This window comes from Schistocerca cancellata, chromosome 3 (genome assembly GCF_023864275.1).
Source record: "Schistocerca cancellata isolate TAMUIC-IGC-003103 chromosome 3, iqSchCanc2.1, whole genome shotgun sequence".
Lineage (NCBI taxonomy): Eukaryota > Metazoa > Arthropoda > Insecta > Orthoptera > Acrididae > Schistocerca > Schistocerca cancellata.
Genome location: NC_064628.1, coordinates 404,283,874 through 404,304,262, shown reverse-complemented (window position 1 = coordinate 404,304,262; position 20,389 = coordinate 404,283,874). Strand labels below are relative to the sequence as shown.

Genomic DNA, 20,389 nt, shown 5'->3' with positions numbered 1-20,389 from the left:
AATAATTAAATTTTGTACTTTATCATTTAGTTCTCATACTTGTGATTATGTACTGTATCAGACAGTAGATGCCCAAATCATATTGGTGGATGGTTTTGTTGGCTGTAGCATCAGAAATGCACTTACAGAACTTCCTCTCTCATTTTCCACTTAGTAGACAGGGTTTGAACAAGTCACACCAGGATACACCCACTGTTATTTGCATCCACTACCATCTTATGTGACTGGAACTTGGAGTCTGCATTAAGTCCTGGTAAGCAGTAATTATTAATTGTTTTCAAAAATGTGTCATGTCAGTTTATGAACACCTCTTCACACAGTATTACTACACACTTTTCTACTGAATGTAATCTCAATTACACAAGTTCTCTTCAAAGCTTTGGATTATCAAAAATAAAATCGTTTTGCTGTGCCAGAAATAAGGAACTGCCATGAGCTATATGAGAAAATGCAAACTGGGGAAAGAAAGAACCAGAAAATCCCAGAATGAATCTTTCACTCTGCAACAGGATGTGTACTGTTTTGAAATGTCCTTACAGATCAAAACTGTGGCTCTCAGCCAGATTCTCGTAATTTCAGGCAATGATCCTGCTAACTGAGCTGCCCACGTGTAACTCGTGACCCGTTCTTTGGGCACAATAGGCCCTACACTGCAGATATGACATTTATAAGGAATATCCTTTCTTCCAGGAGTGTTAGTGGAGAAGAGCCTCTGTGATATTTGGAATATACTTGTGAGGTACTGGAACAGCTGAAGTTGTGAGGGCAGCCCTGAGTTTAGGTTTTACTATTTATGTTCACTTTTAATACTGCAAAGCACCTTGTACACTTAAGCCAAGGATGCAAACTCACTTCTCCAAATGCATCATTTGACTCGTGCTTTATCACTAATTCGATGTGGACAGGCCAAAGTTCAGTATCCCACTAATGAAGAGTCATGCCCAGATAGTGCAGTAGTTAAGAGTATTCCCTGCAAAAATATAGTTCTAGATTTGATTCCTGGTCTGACATGTAGAAAGAAATCTCCCAAGAAGATTCGAAAAGAAAATTACTGTCTTATCACTTTGCTCAATGACAATATACTTTATCATAATAAATAACTTTACAGTTACTCCTAAGCTCAAAGAACTTTGACAAGAAAAATAAATTCCAATATGTACCTGAGTCACACTAAAGAGAAAAAAATAATACTTACTAAATTGCAGCACATATAGACACAAAGAACAAGAAAAATAAATCCTAGTTTTTGGGAGCAGATGTTCCTTAATCACTCAAAAGTGATGAAAGAGATGTGGAAAATAAGTCATTTCATGATTAAAGAGGAAAGTCAGCCAGGACTCCGGATTTATGGAAGTACAGTATAAGAGGGAAATTAACACTTAGTAAGCAGAGGATATTATCTGTTACACAAAGACCTATAAAGATGGTTAAACTCATTAAATTAACTATATCAAAGCTATGTTAATGTTTAACAAAATAGTCTGCAACACAAAACTAGTACACAGATTAGTCATTTTCAAGCACACACAGCATACTAGATAATTATGAATTTGTCTTGGTGTGAGAACCACAGATGCTCCCTGAGACTTTTAAACAAGGTACTTTGAATGTTCACTTTGCTGAACTCGACTGAGGACATTGTGACAGATGACTAGGGCATCAGCTGACCATGAGTTATAAACCTGGTTAAAGATGGAGAAGGAACTGTCTGTGTCTTCACGAGTCAAGACCTCAACACTCATCCTTTAAGTCACCAATAAAAACTGCTCGTAACTAAATTTCATGTTACATGACAATTTTGAAACTATTTATGTATTAAACAGAAAAATAAAGAAAAAGACTTAACAAGGGGATGTAGACTGCAGCTGGAAGAGGCACTTATGGCCAAAGACAGAAAGTGCAAACAACGAAGAGGACAAATTCTGATTGAAGAATTAAGGTGTGTAAACTGTGTAGATGTGGGCAGCTAAAGAACTGTCTTCCCTTTTTTGGTAAAGATGTGGAAAAAGGAGTAATTACTGCTTAATTTATAAACAAAATCATTTTTCCTACGAGGTTGTATTTCACTGGACAAAAATTTATAATTCACAACTGAAAAAACTCTGTATGAAAAACTGTTATATACTATTCTGGGTCACTATGCTGTATAAAAACGAATACAAATCTAACAGTGGATAAATTACTTTTTGATGGCTCTACAACAGTTTTTCTACCACAGCAGGTTTCAAAAGTTATATTTCTGCATATTGTACAAAAGACACATCTTCATTGTGGATACAGCAAATCACAGAGAAATTATGTCACATATGATCAGCTATAATTTTCTCTCAAAACACTATTTGTCAAAAATTAAAGCAGGAAAAGGCTTTAATCTCGAAAAATCAGAGCTGAAAGAATACTAGCAATATACAATGGAGAGGTGTGGTGTGGGGGAGGCAATGGAGTAAACACAGGTGGTAATCATACCCTTGTACACACCAGTGAATGACACCAACAAGTCAGCTGAACTGTATCTCTTTCAGGAGTGATCAACTTACTCAGCTTGAAATTAACACTACGCTCAGTCCTGTCAGTTTTACATAGCTGGTGCCTCACAGTCTGTAAATATATAAAACCGCTCCTTTAAAACAAACTTTACTGGCTACCACTTTTAATCACACAGGTCACCATCAAGCAAATAAAAAATGAAGCCAATGTACTCACTTAGGCTAACACTATTGTGTCAACAGTAAAGAATAATTTGAGCAACTCTTTTATTATCACATCCACTGGTAGAAAATTGTATGTCATCATAGATATTATGGCAAAAGACATCGGACACAAGTAAGAAATGATGAAGGCTCATAAAAGTGTGCCCCTTGCAGAGGTTGTACAAATTTTCAATAATTACATCTGCAACACGAGTGCTCTGCATACGGACACTATGCTCGTACGTGTTCGTCAAGGAGTACATTTTATGAGCCCCATTGTCTCCCCACTCAGTTTTTATTCTATTAATGACATCATAGTGTTACTTAAGTCAAATACACAGGCTTGCTTTTTCAAGCAGCAGCTTATCTTGATGATCAAATTTACAGGATAATTCATGTGTGCGTAATCTTTTTTACGTTTTTACAAGTGATTGGATCATACTTCATTAGGCCTGTTACCACCTTTACATCACTGTGAGGTACAACTCGTGCAGAACTCTTGAGAAACACTCAGCAGTGACTCATTCGTAAGAGAAAGCAAGGTAACTGGTGGGTAGGGATGACGGCAAAAACGACTCTGCTTAAAGCTACCTGCAGCAAATGAGCCCCGCTTAATAACTTTTGACTCATTGCTCGCACGTTTCCCAGGGTTTAAAATTTCAGCAATAAGCTACGAACTCATCTAATGTATTACCAGCAAAAAAATAGTACCTGCACATACTAACAAAACATCCCATCCACCGTTGCGTCCCCTGACACTAGACACCTTACCCGAAAGCGACTGCGACTCATCACCGGCGAAGCTGGGAGCAGGGCCCGGAGAAGCACACAGCTCGGCCACATATGGCCGGAGCCGGTCGATCAGTTGAGGCTTTGACCCCGACACGGGGAGGTTGCGGCGCTTCAGCTCCGCCTTCAGGTCGCTCACTGGAGTGACGGAGTGAGTTGTATTAGTAACGTGCAGAGTGCTAGTAGAGACAGTAAATGGGAGGATGGGGCACATGAGAAAAACAAAATTAAACACACACGCAGAGTGGATAGGTTCACAAGTATTTTACAACACCAGGTCGCTAGCTGTAAATGGATTATGGCAAAGTGAGAGCTAATATTTATTCAGTTACAGGTGTGTTTACACACTCATGACACACACTGATGGGTGGAAATCATGTGTAAGAGAGGAAATAGCTACTATATTTTGACAATACACTGACAAATCAAATATAAGACTTAACAATGTAGGAAAAACAGAATGTTACTTACCATAAAGAACAAACATCAAGTTGCAGACAGGCACAATTAAAACACACACACACACACACACACACACACACACACACACACCAAGGCCTTCACATACAGGCACTATGCCCCAGATCTAGTCTGCAGGCAGATTTCCCGTGTCATTTCCCCTCACACGCCCAGTCCTCTCAACACCCCCAAAAACCAGCCACAAAGGAGTGTCCCCTTTGTTAAACAGTGCCACCTGGACTGGAACAACTGAACCACATCTTTCATTAGGGCTTTTGTTACCTATCATCATCATACTCTGAAAAGAGGGACATCCTGCTCGAGATGCTTCCCACCCTTCCTACAATGGCGTTCAATCAGCCATCCAACCTCCACAACATCCTACTCCATCCTGAACTTCATATTCCAGTCCTGTCGCAGGTCTGTCCTATCCTATAAGGAGCCAGGCCACCTGCGAAAGCAGCTGTATCATTTACCAGATCTGCTGCAATCATTGCACATCTTTTTACACTGGTATGACTACCACCCAGCTGTCCACCAGGATGAATGGCCACCGCCAAACTGTGGCCAAGAGCAAAGTAGACCATCCTGTGGCACAGCATGCAGCTGACAAGGGAACCTCCCCATCACAGCCCCCTCAGATTTAGTTATAAAATGGCACAGCGGATAGGCCTTGAAAAACTGAACACAGATCAATCTAGAAAACAGGAAGAAGTTGTGTGGAACTATGAAAAAATAAGCAAAATATACAAACTGAGTAGTCCATGTGCAAGATAGGCAACATCAAGCAGCGTGTGAGCTCAGTAGTGCCGTGGTCCCGTGGTTAGCGTGAGCAGCTGCCGAACGAGAGGTCCTACCAAGTTCTTCCCTCAAGTGAAAAGTTTAATTTTTTTATTTTCAGTTTATGTGACAAACTGTTATGTTTTCATCACTTTTTTGGGAGTGATTATCACATCCACAAGAAAACCTAAATCGGGCAAGATAGAAGAATCTTTTTACCCATTCGCCAAGTGTACAAGTTAGGTGGGTCGACAACATATTCCTGTCATGTGAAGCACATGCCATCACCAGTGTCGTATAGAATATATCAGACGTGATTTCCTGTGGAGGAATCGATTGACCTATGACCTTGCGATCAAATGTTTTCGGTTCCCATTGGAGACGCAGGTCCTGTCATCTACTAATCACACGGTTTTGCAGTGCGGTCGCAAAACACAGACACTAAATTTATTACAGTGATCAGAGATATCAATGAACGAACGGACAGATCATAACTTTGCGGAAATAAAGAAAATAAACTTTTCACTTGAGGGAAGACTTGAACCAAGGACCTCTCGTTCGGCAGCTGCTCACGTTAACCACGGGACCACAGCACTACTGAGCTCATATTCTCCTTGACGTTGCCTATCTTGCGCATGGACTACTCAGTTTGTATATTTTGCTTATTTTTTCATAGTTCCACACAACTTCTTCCTGTTTTCTAGATTGATCTGTGTTCAGTTTTTCAAGAACTATCCACTGTGCCAACTCATAACTAAATCTGAGGGGGGTGCGATGGGGAGGTTCCCTTGTGAGTATAACACACTTGATTTCAATTACTGCTTCACTACCTAAGCCATCTGGATGCTCCCCTCCAACACCAGCTTTTCTGAACTGCACTGATGCAAGTTATCCTTACAACACATTCTCCATTCCTGTGATTATCCCAGCCTCAACCTACAGTAACATACTGTCCCCACACCCTCCACCCAACAGTTTTCACCCCCTCTGTCCTGTCACCTCCTCCCCATTCTTGTCTCCCACCCTGTTTATTTGCAGTTCTCTGCCAACTTGTCTGCCTGTCTTTGCCTGCTCCTCTCCTTTTTTGTTCCTTTTTTCCCCACATCCCTGTCCCAAAACCTTCTGACACTGCACCTCTTGGCAGTCTAGTCCCTGCATGCTCTGCCACCCATACACTATTATCAATTCCCCTTCCCCACCCCCTCCAGATTGCTGATTGCATTCCACATGATGTTGCATTCCAGCCTGAGATGCTGGAGTTGGCATAGGGGTGTGTGTGTGTGTGTGTGTGTGTGTGTGTGTGTGTGTGTGTGTGTTTTACTGATGAAGGCTGGGCCAAAAGCTACATGGGAGTGTATTTTAATAGTGCCTGTCTGCAACTTGACGTGTCTTCTTTATGGTAAGTAGCAATCTGTCTTTTCCTACATTGTTGATATTCCTACCTGGAGTTTCCATTGTTTGAAATGCAAGGGTTAGATATGCAGTGTAATGCAGGCCATATCCTGTTTAATGAATGGCAGCACCATGACTTGACGAGTACACAATATGGGGAAAGAACACATCTCAAACAGCATTGCGCAATATTTCTTCCCAAAATAATCTAAATTGCAATCTATGCACTGAACCAAAATTTTACTAATGCCTGGATTAGTAATCTCTGAAATGATTGCTTACTCATGCACCATGTGTTTCATTTCATCATCACACTGTTGCTTAATTTACATTTACACATATATCGTTCAGTGCCCTGTGGAGGGTACATTGTCTCAATATTAGCAATTTTTGTCATTTGAGTAATCAGTGTGGGGAAAAATTATGGTCTATATGCATCTGTACGTGGCCTAATCTCCCGTACCATATTTTTATGTACCCTATATGAGACATGAGGCCGAGACAGCCAATTGCTGCACAATCATCCTCAAATACAATTTTATAAATTTATCAGACATCTCTGTTACACTTCTGTATGAGCTACATTGACCTCATACAATCCTAGAATCACATAACTGAATTTGTTTGATGTTTCATGTCACGACTACTTAATGACGACTCCAAACACTGGAGTAACACACTAGAATTGGTTACATTAGTATTTTTACGTGATTTCCATTCCAAAAGCACCACACTTCCTCAGAACCCTTCCAATAAATCCAAGTCTTGCTTTCATCATCCCATTTCATGTTGCATCTTAGTATAACCCGTAAATATTTAAATGATGTACATTACTCCAGGTGTTCTCCACTCATCTTGTAATTGAAGAGTACTGGATACTCAGTCTATATTATAGTCATCATCTTAAATTAATCCGCATTTAAAGACAGCTGTTATTCATCACACAATATGGAAGTTTCACATAAGTCCCTTAGCACATTCTTATGATCATTGTCGTAGCCACTAGAAAGATCGCGGGAGGCGCACATTGGCACGGCACGTCACGGACGGTAGTTGCCGCCAGTAGAGTCCCGTCCACCAGAGGGCACGCGAGAATTCGGATGCGACCTCTGCTGGCGTAACAACAAGAACAACAACAACAACTCCGGCAGGACAGGCCGTGCACAGTCAGTCAACATCGGGCATGCCTAGGACACAGTCCCGGTCTACGCTAAGTGAAGTGCGACGTAACGTGATCAGTGTTACTACACAATTGGCGACGAGGATGGGATGTTCTTTCGCATGTTGCGTCGTTGTTCCGGTTTCGCAGTTTCTCCACGGCATGGAGGATTTGGTGCGCGTTTTGGTTGCGCAGCAGACGGAGCTCATGGCCACCATGAAATAAGTGCCCCCAGCGTTGGGCCGTTTGTCGCAAATGTAATAAAAACGGTCACATGGCAAAAGTTTTCCGCTCAGCCTCAAAAGAATCGAAGGACGCAAGTACAGAGGACGTGGACGTTGACATTCAGGAAGTTTCATCGGGCCAGGCTCCCGACGCATCGGCACGCAAACTCTTTATCGAGGTGTCCGTTCGGTCGCGCCGGTTACAACTGCAAGTAGATACGGGCGCGGCAGTTTCGTTGTTGAATGCACAAACGTATTCCGACCTTGGATCGCCCCCGTTGGCACCAGTTTACCGGCGTCTACGCGGTTATGGTAAACAGTTCATTCCCCTACTGGGTCAATTCACTACCGACGTGACTTACAAATCAGTCACTCGGCCTATTACTTTTATTGTTGTCAGTGATGCGAGCTCCACTAACCTTTTTGGCCTGGATGCCTTTCAAGCTTTCGGTTTTTCTATCGCTGACACCATACAGTTGGTCTCCGAAGACGTTCCCTATCACTCATTGGAATCTTTGATCTCAGACTTTCCAGAGATTTTTGAGGAGGGCCTGGGGCGTGTTTCAGATTTTGAAGCTCACTTAACGTTGAAGGCGTCGGCTCGCCCGCGTTTTCTACGCGCGAGGCAGATCCCCTTGGCTCTCCGCCCTCAGGTAAAGGAAGAGCTAGACCGGCTGACAGCCCTAGGGGTTGTTCTTCCCATTTCTTCCAGTGAGTGGGCTTCGCCCCTCGTTATTGTCAAGAAGCCCTCGGGAAAATTACGTCTTTGTGGCGATTTTAAGGCCACCATTAATTCCCAATTGGTGGTGGACACCTATCCTTTGCCTCGTGCTGATGAATTGTTCTCCGCCGTGGCGGGAGGCCACTATTTTTTGAAAATCGATCTGTCAGAGGCTTATCATCAGATACCACTTGATGAGGACTCCAAACGGCTGGCAGTCGTCAACACCCCGTTTGGCCTTTACCAATACCAGCAGTTGGCTTTTGGAATATCCAGTGCCCCGGCGATATTCCAGCGTTATCTTGAGCATGTCACGTCGACAATCCCTCATTGTATTAATTACCTGGATGACATAACTGTCACGGGCCGCAGCACGACGGACCACTTGCACAACCTTCGCACCCTCTTTCTCAAATTCAGGTCTGTGGGCTTGCGTTGCAACCTGCATAAGTCAACCTTCTTCCAACCGTCCATTGAGTATGTGGGCTACACCATCTTTCGGCATGGCATCCAGCCACTAGGAAGTTTGGTCCAAGGTATCGTCAACCTTCCTCGGCCCACATCGCTGAAGGAGTTACAAGCTTTTTTAGGCAAGATAGCCTATTACCACCGGTTCATTCCCAGGGCTTCCACTATAGCCCACCCCCTGTACTGCCTTCTGCACAAGGGTGTTCCTTTTGATTGGATGCCGGCATGCGAGCGAGCGTTCACCTCGTTGAAGGGCCTCCTCACGTCAGCCCCTTGTTTGGCTACTTTTGATCCCCATAAGCCGTTGGTCCTGGCTACGGATGCTTCGCAGTATGGGGTGGGGGCGGTCCTGGCCCATCGCAACGCAGATGGTTTCGAGCAACCACTGGCGTTTGCGTCGAAAACGCTTAGTCCCGCGCAGGCCCATTACTCCCAGGTGGAAAAAGAGGCTTTGGCCATTGTCTACGCTGTTACCAAGTTTCACCCTTTCTTGTATGGCACGAAGTGCGTCCCGCCAAGCGGTTGATGGCTTCCCGATCACTGGTTCTCGAGTCGCCAGGGAAACGGCGGCTGACCCGGTTCTCCGGCAAGTAGTTCGCCTCATTCAGCAGGGGTGGTCGTCCCACCCTCCGGGCCGGGCCTCGGACCCTCTTCGTAATTATTTTCTTCTACGAGACCGTCTCTCGGTCTTGGAAGGAGTTCTCCTTCTGGCTACCGATGATACAGCTCCTCGCGTGGTTGTTCCTGCGAGTTTACGAAGGGAGGTCCTCAAGTTATTACATGCGGGGCACTGGGGTGTTTCCCGTACTAAAACCTTGGCTCGCAGACATGTGTACTGGCCCGGTATTGACAGAGAAATTGAGCACTTGGTGGCCGCCTGTTCCCAGTGTGCGAGCCAACAAGCATCTCCCAGGGCAGCGTTCTCTTCATGGCCGCCGGCAACCCAGGCGTGGGAACGTGTTCACATCGATTTTGCGGGCCCGTTTCTCAATGGCTTTTGGCTCATTGTCATTGATGCTTATTCCCGATTCCCATATGTGGTTCGCTGCTCCTCAACCACTTCAGAAGTTGCAATCCAGGCACTCACAAAAATCTTTTCTGTGGAAGGTCTGCCAATCACCCTGGTCTCGGACAATGGACCGCAGTTTCTTTCGCAGGCCTTCCAGGATTTTTGTAGGCACTTCGGTATTCGACACGTTTGCTCTCCCCCCTTCCATCCACAATCGAATGGGGAAGCTGAGCGCATGGTGCGCACCTTTAAGACGCAGATGAAAAAGTATGTGCACGAATTTCTGGCAGAGGAAGCATTGACGTTTTTCTTGACGGCATACCGGACCACACCAATGGGAGACCGCAGCCCCGCAGAGCTCCTCCATGGGCGTCAACCTAGGACTCTGCTGCACCTCCTCCAGCCTGGTCCTCGCCAGTCTTCACAAAACGGAGTACCTGGTTTTCCACTGGGTATGTCAGTCTGGGCCCGTGGGTTTGGTCGCAATCCACATTGGATACCGGCGGTGGTCCTGCACCGACATGGCCGCCGGCTCTATACCTTGCAGGCGGGGGACCGGGTGGTGTGTCGTCACCAAAATCAGCTCCGTCCACGTTCGGACACCCACCCTCCGACCTCTCAGACACCGGCTTCCCCATTGCCGGCACCTGTATTGGTTTCACAGGGGACGTTACCTCCTCTCCCCGCTGTGACTCTGCCGCACTCCGATGGTTCTCAGCCTTGGCAGCCTCCAGTGGCTCCAGCACCGGCATCGCCGTCATTCGAGATGCCCCAGCGAGAGCCGGCCCCCCTAGCCGGCCCAGTTTAGCAGGGGGCTACCCCCTGTGGTCGTCCCTTCCCCTTCGTCCCTGCCACTGGGTCTTGCCCCTCCTGAGGTGGAACAGGATCCAGAGTTCGACAGCTTGTCGCCCGTTCTGTCCCGGGCTCCGGTTGTGGGACGATGGGGGCCTCTTCGTGTGGGTCACTTCCAGCCGTATTCGAAGGTTCCAGCTCGAGGGTTGGCAGATCCCCTCGACTCCGGCCACCCAATGGATGTGGAGGTCATCGCTCCTGCCCGACGCTCCACCTTCCGCCGCCGTGGATCACAGTGGCTTCACCCCCCAAAGGAGGAGGAGTGTCGTAGCCACCAGAAAGATTGCGGGAGGCGCACATTGGCACGGCACGTCACGGACGGTAGTTGCCGCCAGTAGAGTCCCGTCCACCAGAGGGCACGCGAAAATTCGGACGCGACCTCTGCCGGCGTAACAACAAGAACAACAACAACAACTCCGGCAGGACAGGCCGTGCGCAGTCAGTCAACATCGGGCATGCCTAGGACACAGTCCCGGTCTATGCTAAGTGAAGTGCGACGTAACGTGAACAGTGTTACTACAATCATGAAATGCAATACTTTCCTGCAGACAACACCGTCTTTTGTAAGCAAACTGACAGTGCTGCTTGCTAGATAAAATAAATTATTTACTTATATTGAGGACATCAGAGGTATTATTGTGCTTCCCTGGGGCACACCAGATGTTACTTTCACTTTGTTAAACATTTACTGTTCAGTATAACATTCAAATGAATATCTGCTAAGATATAATCTGTAAGATAGCATCTTGAATATTAGTTGATTACGTGTTATAGCTGGGGCGATTGTGGAGAGTCCAAACCCAAGGAAACTGCTTATTGGCTAGATAAGGTAAGTAACTGCAGTGTGCTAGTCATTCGAAATTATTATACCCAAGTTTTTGTATAATTTATTGGACAGTAGATAGCCTCAAACAAATGAACTGTTATAGTTTGCCCATCCTGGGCAAGTAGTGACATAACTGTATCCAGTCATTAGTGACTTGATCTCGCCCTCTAATCTTCAGCATTCACAGATATCAAAAGCTTCTGTTCACTTTTGCTGTGTACTGTTTAGTCTCCACATTTCACTTCCACATAAAGCTACACTCCAGGCAAATACTTTTTTATTATTGCTAGTCTATATTTTTATAGCATGTAAACGTCACACATCATCAGGTATTTTGCTGTCTAGATAGAAAAACACATCTACCATTTTCAGCATCTCATTTTGTAATTCCATTTCCTTAGCATCACATTACTCAGTTCCACCACTACACTCCATTATTATTTTGTTACATTTAGCTAATTCATCTTATAATGATCCTTAAGACAATGTTCATTATCTTCAACTGCCCTTCCAAGGTCTTTGCTGCCTCTGCCACAATCACAATGTTGTTGGCATATCTTAAAATTTTTATTTCTTAACCATCAACTTTAATTCATTTTCCAGATTTATTTTCAGTATCCTTTGTAGCTTCCTCAATGTGCAAACTGAAGAATATGGGGAATATGCAAAAAAGCTGCCTCACTCTACTTCACGGGTGTTCTCAGAAATTTATCCAATAGAGGGTAATATTCTGAAAGTGCCATTTCTGATACAAGTGATCAGATGAATTTGAGAAAGTCTCATGCTCCAGAAATAAATTTAACTGGCTATACTCAAAGTTTGTTATATCTAAAATGATTGATAGTTTGATTGGAGATAGATTATTGCTGTACTTTACAGGTAAGCAATTTCATTACTGTATTACAGCATATCTTTTTATATTGTTAAAACGAATATGGGCACAGAAAAACTTCAAAAACAACCATCACATTGTTCAGTAGAACCATGTCTTGACAACCTAGACTCAACAAAAATTGTCTTTGTCTCCCTGGTTTGGCGCATTATTGTGTAGACATGACAGCAGGTTACACAATTCATAACTCTATAATTGGATGCTGCACTGGGTTGCACCCCACACAGTTTAAGAGGGTCAAACACCTTTTTGACCTTTGTACACTATGTGATCAAAAGTATCCAGACACCTGGCTGAAAATTACTTACAAGTTCGTATTAGCACCCTGGAATTCAGTATGGTGTTGGCCCACCCTTAGCCTTGATGACAGCTTCCACTTTCGCAGCACACATTCAATCAGGTGCTGGAAGGTTTCTTGGGGAATGGCTGCCCATTCTTCATGGAGTGCTGCACTGAGGAGATGTATCGATGTCGGTCGGTGAGGCCTGGGATGAGTCGGCGTTCCAAAACATTCCAAAGGTGTTCTATAGGATTCAGGTCAGGACCCTGTGCAGGCCAGTCGATTACAGGGATGTTATTGTCATGTAACCACTCCGCCACAGGCCGTGCGTTATGAACAGGTGTTCGATCGTGTTGAAAGATGTAATCGCCATCCCTAAATTGCTCTTCAACAGTGGGAATTAAGAAGGTGCTTAAAACATCATTGTAGGCCTGTGCTGTGATAGTGCCACACAAAACAACAAGGCGTGAAGTCCCCTCCATGAAAAACACAACCACACCATAACACCGTCACCTCCAGATTTTACTGCTGGCACTACAGACACTGGCAGATGATGTTCGCCAGGCATTCGCCATACCCACATCCTGCCACCGGATCGCCATACTGTGTACTGTGATTTATCTCTCCACACAACGTTTTTCCACTGTTCAATCGTCGAATGTTAACACTCCTTACACCACTCAAGGTGTGCATTTACCGGCATGATGTGTGGATTATGAGCAGTTCCTCGACCATGAAATCCAAGTTATCTCACCTCCCACCTAACTGTCATAGTACTTGCAGTGGAATCTTGTGCAGTCTGGAATTCCTGTGTGATGGTCTGGGTATATGTCTGCCTATTACACATTATGACCCTCTTCAACTGTCAGCGGTCTCCGTCAGTCAACACATGAGGTCGGCTTGTATGCTTTTGTGCTGCACGTGTCACTTCATGTTTTCACTTCACTACCACATCAGAAACAGTGGACCTAGGGATGTTTAGGAGTGTGGAAATCTCACGTACAGAAGTATGACACAGTGACCTGACAACGTTCAAAGTCCGTGAGTTCTGCGGAGCGCCTCATTCTGCTCTCTCACGATGTCTAATGACTACTGAGGTCACTGATATGGAGTACCTGGCAGTAGGTGGCAACATAATGCACCTAATATCAAAAATGTACGGTTTTGTGAGTGTCCAGATTCTTTTGATCACATAGTGTATTTTGCTATTTTTTCCTCACTTCCAGTGCAGAAATTGGTGTTTCTTGTGCATTGTGATATGAATTCACGACAGTATAGTGTGGCCATATTCTTCTCACTCTATTACAATTTCTCTACAGTTTAAAACTGCATCAATTCTCAGCAAGTCTTCATGGGTCAAACACAAACCTACTATTGGGATTAAGATGTGCAGCACGCAGGGATATTCATGTGGGAATTTGGGACAAATGTCAGAAGATATAATTCAGCCATGTTTGTGCTTAGCTAGTGTTGGAATTGACCCTGTGCTGTACAAGGAAACAACAGAAAAAAGATCAGGTGCTCTTTTTCTGTAGTGTTCTGCAAAGGTTCACAACATTGTGACAGCAAAACAACTTCAACACCACAATAAAATGGTACAACTTCCTGTGAATTGTTAGCTATATTTGAGTAATGTTAACTGGAACCAGAAACAAATTACCACTGGCTGAAGCTTTGTGACTTCTGTTGACGTTCACCAATTCAGGACTAGGAAGCTGTCAGCCAGCTTACAGTTAACGTACTCTACATTATTCTCATTGGACTTATGCGATACTGAATGTCTGGTACAATGTCAGAGTTGGATAGTACCATTACCCTACACCATACTATTCTCAATGTGGCAGTTTACAGACTGCTCTGTATTCAACACGTTGGGAGTAACAACTCAACCAGATCAAAAATTCATTTCAGTCACAGACACTGTGAATACTTAATTAACTATTCCCTATTTATGGTGAAACTACAGCCATTAAGTGTACAACTTTATGACTATTGTCATTAAACCTGTAATTTTATGGGTATATGCTACTAATTGGTCACACAATGCAATTTAACAAGTATCATTAACCACTATAAATAAACAGTACACTAAAAACATAATGCAGCATGTGCCCACCAGTTTCTTCATGGTTCTTGCCCAGTTTGAGGATACGAGAATTACCTGAGAAATCATAACTTACATATATTTATGTATCTCTCTCTCTCTCTCTCTCTCTCTCTCTCTCTCTCTCCCACTCCAACTCCCCCCGTTTTCCCATGCACTCTCAAGAGAGCTAAATGGTGCATAAAGACGTTATGTTAACAGATGAAACAAAAGTAGCATGCTTGAAATGCCAAACATTTGAGATGGTGCTGTTACTAAACAGAGAATGACACATCTAAAGATAAGCATATCAAAGCAGGATCAAGTGCGAGCATTTACATGAGACACAGGTAATGTGCTACATTCATATTAGTACGATAACACAGGAATTTAGTGATTTTTTTCCATTTGTAATCTCTCTCTCTCTCTCTCTCTCTCTCTCTCTCTCTCTCTCTCTTCGTATAACCAGTAAATGTCTGAGTGCTGAGTTATGATTGCATTCTATTCATTTTCCAGAATGGGTGTAGATAGTTACCAATTTGTCAGTGCTTAAGAAAAACTGTAATGTTACTTCACATTATAACAAGCAGGCAAAAGTCCATACATGGAATATTACTGTAGGTTTTTGCTTGGTGAGAGGGAAGGAAGGTGTGGCACCTTTCATTCAAATTTGGCAAAGATATTTGTTTCTCTGTGAATACAGTGCACATCTAGTGTTTTTGGTAACAAAGCACTGAATCTGGTAAATGAGAATGGGTACAAAGGTGATATCATCATCTTTTTCTTATGCCTTTCTCTCGCATCAGCGCAGGGTCAGGATGGTTATGTACGGATTTGGCACGGTTGACTGAAGGAGTGGCCAGATGCCCTTCCTAGTGGAACCCGTTACCCACCTGGGGTAAAATATGTGTAGCCCAACTGTCTGCGTAGAATTTCTCCAGGAGAAAATGAGTGAAAGCTATCTAAATGTTTGCAAACCATGTAGCTGATGTGGGACTGCAACATTCACCTAGTGAAGTGTGGGAATCTGCCTAAAAGCCATATCCTGATTGCTGGGTGGCATACTGACCCTTATCAAATCCAGTGGGAAGCATTTTCTAGTTTTTTGAAAGACTTTACTTAAAATTTAATAAGTATAATATATGTGACAGTGTATAAAATGTATTGCCAGTGTTTCATCTCTGAATATGTCCCCCAATGGTGGGGCCAAAAAACACCAGCGGGTAATTTTATACATTCATAGCCCCTCACACTTGGTGTTCTACCAGAAGAGAGCATCAGCTGCAAAATCCCTCATAGTATCAGTGTGTAACATTGAAATATCAGCTTACAGAATGCCCACAACCTGTCACTCAGCCTTTCACAAGTAACCTGGTTACTTTTGTAACATAAGCTCTGCCACAAGTCCTGGCACACCCACCAGCAAAGACCGACCCCGCCATGTTGTATTCCGGCAGTGGCACCATTGGATGTAGCACAGAGGCACTCTCCCGGCCGCTGTCAGTTTTCGTGACCCGGAGCCACTATTCAGTCAAGCAGTTCCTCGGCTGGCCCCATAAGGCTGAGTGCACCCTGTTCCAGAGGAAAATCACTGGCAGTACCAGAATCTGAACCCTGGTCCTGCGTATGGCAGCCCCCGCCCCAACTGCTCAGCTAAGGGGAAGGACAGTCACTCCTGTGCATCTAAGCTGCACTCCGAAAATCACCTTGCACCTTGCACCTTGCGGCAGAGCCTACCCTATCTCTTCCCCCTTTCTTTTGCCACTCTGTGAAAGATGCACAGGAAGTGGGACTGTCTGTGCACTGCCTCTCACATAGGGACACAGCTAGCTGAGTCACAGATCCTTCCTCTTGAAACCTGACTCACCTTTCCTCTTCTTGAAGTCATAACAAAGATTTATAAAGATAGAAACATTGTGTTTTCCTTTTGCCAATGGAACTGACTACATGTTGGAAATTTTGTTTTGAGATCTATTTCTTTTATTTATTTACTTATTTATTTGCTGCCTCTTTAACAACTAGTTTTTGGACACTGTCATAGTTTTAGTTTACATATATGATGAAATATGAGACTGTACTAATTGTACTTCTCTTACCAGTAAAGGATAAATGCATACATTGATATAAAACCTGAGCATCAAAAATTATCATTTTCTGTTACCAAAATGCGCTGATGATTCACACACGCTACCAGTTTTAAAGGGGGACACTAAAATTTAAAACTTCTATCAAATAGAAGCATTTCTCTACTGACAGGCATATTCAGTTTATTCTTTACAATATTTACATTAACTATCTTAAAATCATATTGTAGTCAATTGTAAAAAATTGTACCAGTCACACGTGGGCTGCAATCTGCAGCCTTTTTATTACTTGTAACTTTGAGAAAAATTTTTCCCTCCCTGAGACTTTTAGTTACACACATTACTGTTCATTGCATTATTCTGGATTAATTTTATATTTTCTGAAAATATCTCTTACAAGGCTCTCTCTTGCTTACCCCAGCTACCTTTCTTACTTCCTTTTCCGCAGTCCTTTCTGTATAGACCACTGGTATCCACTTCAGATCTCGATATATTAATCAGATAAGGAGAAATGATCATCACGTTTTAATTATTTTATATTTTTCTAGTGAACCCGTCAATGTTTCACAACTGCTAAATACGGATGGGAATTCGATGTACGCCCTAATCTCCTTCTCTCGCCTCTCTCTGTCCGTCCCTCCTCCCCCTCTCTTTGTCGATCACCTCCTTCTTTGGTCATCCCCTCTTCACCGCTCTCTCCACCCACATCCTCCTCGCTCTTTTCTCTGTCTATCTTCTCCTTCCCCCTCTCTATGTCCATTCGCCCCCCCCCCCCCTCCCCCTTTCCTGCTCTGTCTACCTTCTACTCCTCTCATTGCCACTGCGAGCCTCGTTTATTGTTATTGTGAACAAAACCTCAATAGGTAACTGCAGTCACTTAAAGTCGGTTGGGATCATTGGTGCATGTGTTATGAGAGAGGCCTTCCCAGCTGCTGTGTCTGCGAGGACAGGAGTATCTGTGACAGTATTTCACATATTTTTAATCTGCAAATGGATAGGATTATAAAGTTTCGGATGATTCACTTTCTGCAGTAATATTCTAATTACAGGCTGATAATGCATAAATACAACTACCTTGTTTTCTGTTAAACTGAATGTGAGGTAGAAAAGAAAAAGACATAGCTGTATATAAACTGGTTAAGAACTTTTCGAGATTTTTGCTAACAATGTTTCCCTTTATATACATTATATGTATTTTTATATACCATTTATTAAAATAACATGTAGCTTATGTCTGTCTGGATGTCTACTAGAGTATAGTATACAAATCTGAACTAAATTGGTCATGAATTTTTTGAAAAGTTTGCGAAAACATTTCACCTTTGTATGTATTGTCTGTATTTTTATATACCATACATATTAAAATAATATACAGCCTATGACCGTCTGAATGTTTATTGAACTATTGTATAAATATTTAAAGTAAATTGGCCAAGAGCTTTTTGATGTTCCCCTTAATATAGCAGATACTTATTTAAATATCATACATATTTTTTAAAAATGTAGCCTATATGTCCACACAAACATTTGTTATTATGTCATGTAAAAATTTGAAATAAATTTATCACTAACTTGACAACATTAAACAATGACTTGTCTTTATATAGTGGAATGGATATTGATATTGTATATTATTTTAATAAAGAGAAATCAGAGCTTGCACAGGAAGATTTATTTCCTGTGGGCTGTACAGAAATAGCTTGAAGGTGGTTCGATGAATCCGCTACCAGGCACTTAACTGTGATTTGCAGAGTAGTCATGTCAATATAAATCTACTGCAGATTTGTACTTATCAATCAGAAATATGTTTGCCTTAAGGTATCATGTTTTAGGAAGACTGAGACCTGATTTTCTTACAGATATCATCCATTTTGACAGGTGTTCATCAACAATGATTTCCAAAATTCATGTTTCTTTGTATAGAAAGTACCTATGGTACTGTAAATGGAGTATTATATAATATTCAGATTATATTATTTAACTGGATAGATAAAAAAATCTACTCACCCTGCGACATGGCTGAACACACACATAAAAGATTGTTGTGATTGGCAAGCTTTCGGAGCCAGTGGCTCCTTCTTCAAGCAAAAAGGTTGAAGGGGAAGGAAGAAGGGTGAAGGAAAAGGATTGGAGAGGTCTAGGAAAAGGGGTAGATTTTGGGAAAATCACCCAGAACCATGGGGCAGGGGAGACTTACCATATGGGATGAGAAGGAAAGCGAACGAAGCAAGGAGTCTTTCCTTCTCATCCCGTACGGTAAGTCTCCCCTGACCCACAGTTCTGGGTCCTGGTTACGCTTTTGTTATATGGTGCTGTACTTCTAGTTTTGTATCGTGAGTTTTTTTAAATCCATACAGCATTATATAAATACATGAAAAAGAGCACAGGGAATAAATAAAAGTAAATTTGTCCCAAAAAGGACCAGTAAGCAGTGAACTGGTATCAAGAAATGCATGAGATTGCCCATCTCTAATTATCATCAGTCCTGATTTTTCTGTTACAGTCTCTATTTTTGACAAATTGTTCTGCTACCTACATCTACATTCATATCTACATTCTTTAATGTCAGCAAATGTCTGAGACTTTCATCTTATGTAACAGGCCTTTCAATTTTGATTTTTAAACTAATCACCCAACCATAGGTGGCACTTTCTTGTAGAATATTGGACAAATCACTCTTGCGTTCTTTCAATTACTGTACAGATTTGAGGTCTGTAGGCTTTGCACTTTGTACATTCAAAACATTAAGCTGTGTCAAGCTTCTAGTTCTAGCATTTATTTTATAAGAAACTTGGAGAGGATGCTGATCCATGAACAACGTAAGCCTTTTACACTTCAGCCATATTGTGTTTTGATCTATGTTACAGCTGCAGGTATGCCTTTGATAAGTGAAGCTGTAATATTTCCTATGATTGCAAAGTAAACAGTAAATTAGTACAATACTTACTGCTCATAAAGGACAGGACAGGGTGAGAACGTTAAATGTGCAGTTTGTACATATCTTAGGTCTCCATTACCCTCAATTCATAATTTGCATTATTTGTGATGATGTTTGTTATGTGTCTAATAACATTATCAATTTAGTATTTTGACCAAATAAATTAGTAGTATGTATGTCTATCTGAAAATCTAATAATTTCCAGATTTTTACTCACTCCTTCAAGATTTTTTGCAAAATACTTTGAAAAAAATCACATTCTGTTCAAAACCATATGTGGAACCCGCTACTGAGAGATATATAGGCACTGTGGACTCACCCTTCCAATCGTCGAGCCTGGACAGGGAGCGCATGATGCTGCCGGAGTCGGACGGTGCAGGTGTCAATGCTTGCACCGCAGGGGGTGGCGGACTCGTGGGGGCGGCCTGTGATGGTGATGGTGAGGGCGATGCCACCGCCACCATTTGTGTCGGGCCACCGTCTGGCGACGACTTGTGAGAGGCCGGCAGGATGATCTGTGGGTACTGTTTGCAAATGGTGGAGCATTCAGAAAGTGGCAGGTTCAGTTCTGCTACTCGAATTGTACTCACTTTATCAGACGTTAATGCCACAACTGCTCACTAGTTAAGGGCATTAATGGCACCACAGATTTTATTCCTCAATCAGATTCCAAATACTTCTTTAAATAGGCACAAGTCCAATTGAAAACTACTGTGACTATGTTTGGTTTTAAGGCTACACTG

The 20,389-nt window shown here is 42.8% G+C and overlaps 1 protein-coding gene across 3 annotated transcripts in view; it reads right to left on the bottom strand.

The window, feature by feature from the left end:
* LOC126175151 (myocardin-related transcription factor A-like) overlaps positions 1-20,389 on the bottom strand; it is a 113,930-nt gene that overhangs the window by 25,986 nt on the left and 67,555 nt on the right. For 2 of the 3 annotated variants that reach the window (XM_049921717.1, XM_049921718.1), the window contains exon 5: positions 19,966-20,170. In XM_049921717.1, coding sequence (XP_049777674.1) covers positions 19,966-20,170 — 205 coding nt within the window. Of the gene's footprint in view, positions 1-3,461; positions 3,618-19,965; positions 20,171-20,389 lie in introns of all 3 variants that reach the window. The other variant, XM_049921716.1, reaches the window with a different exon arrangement.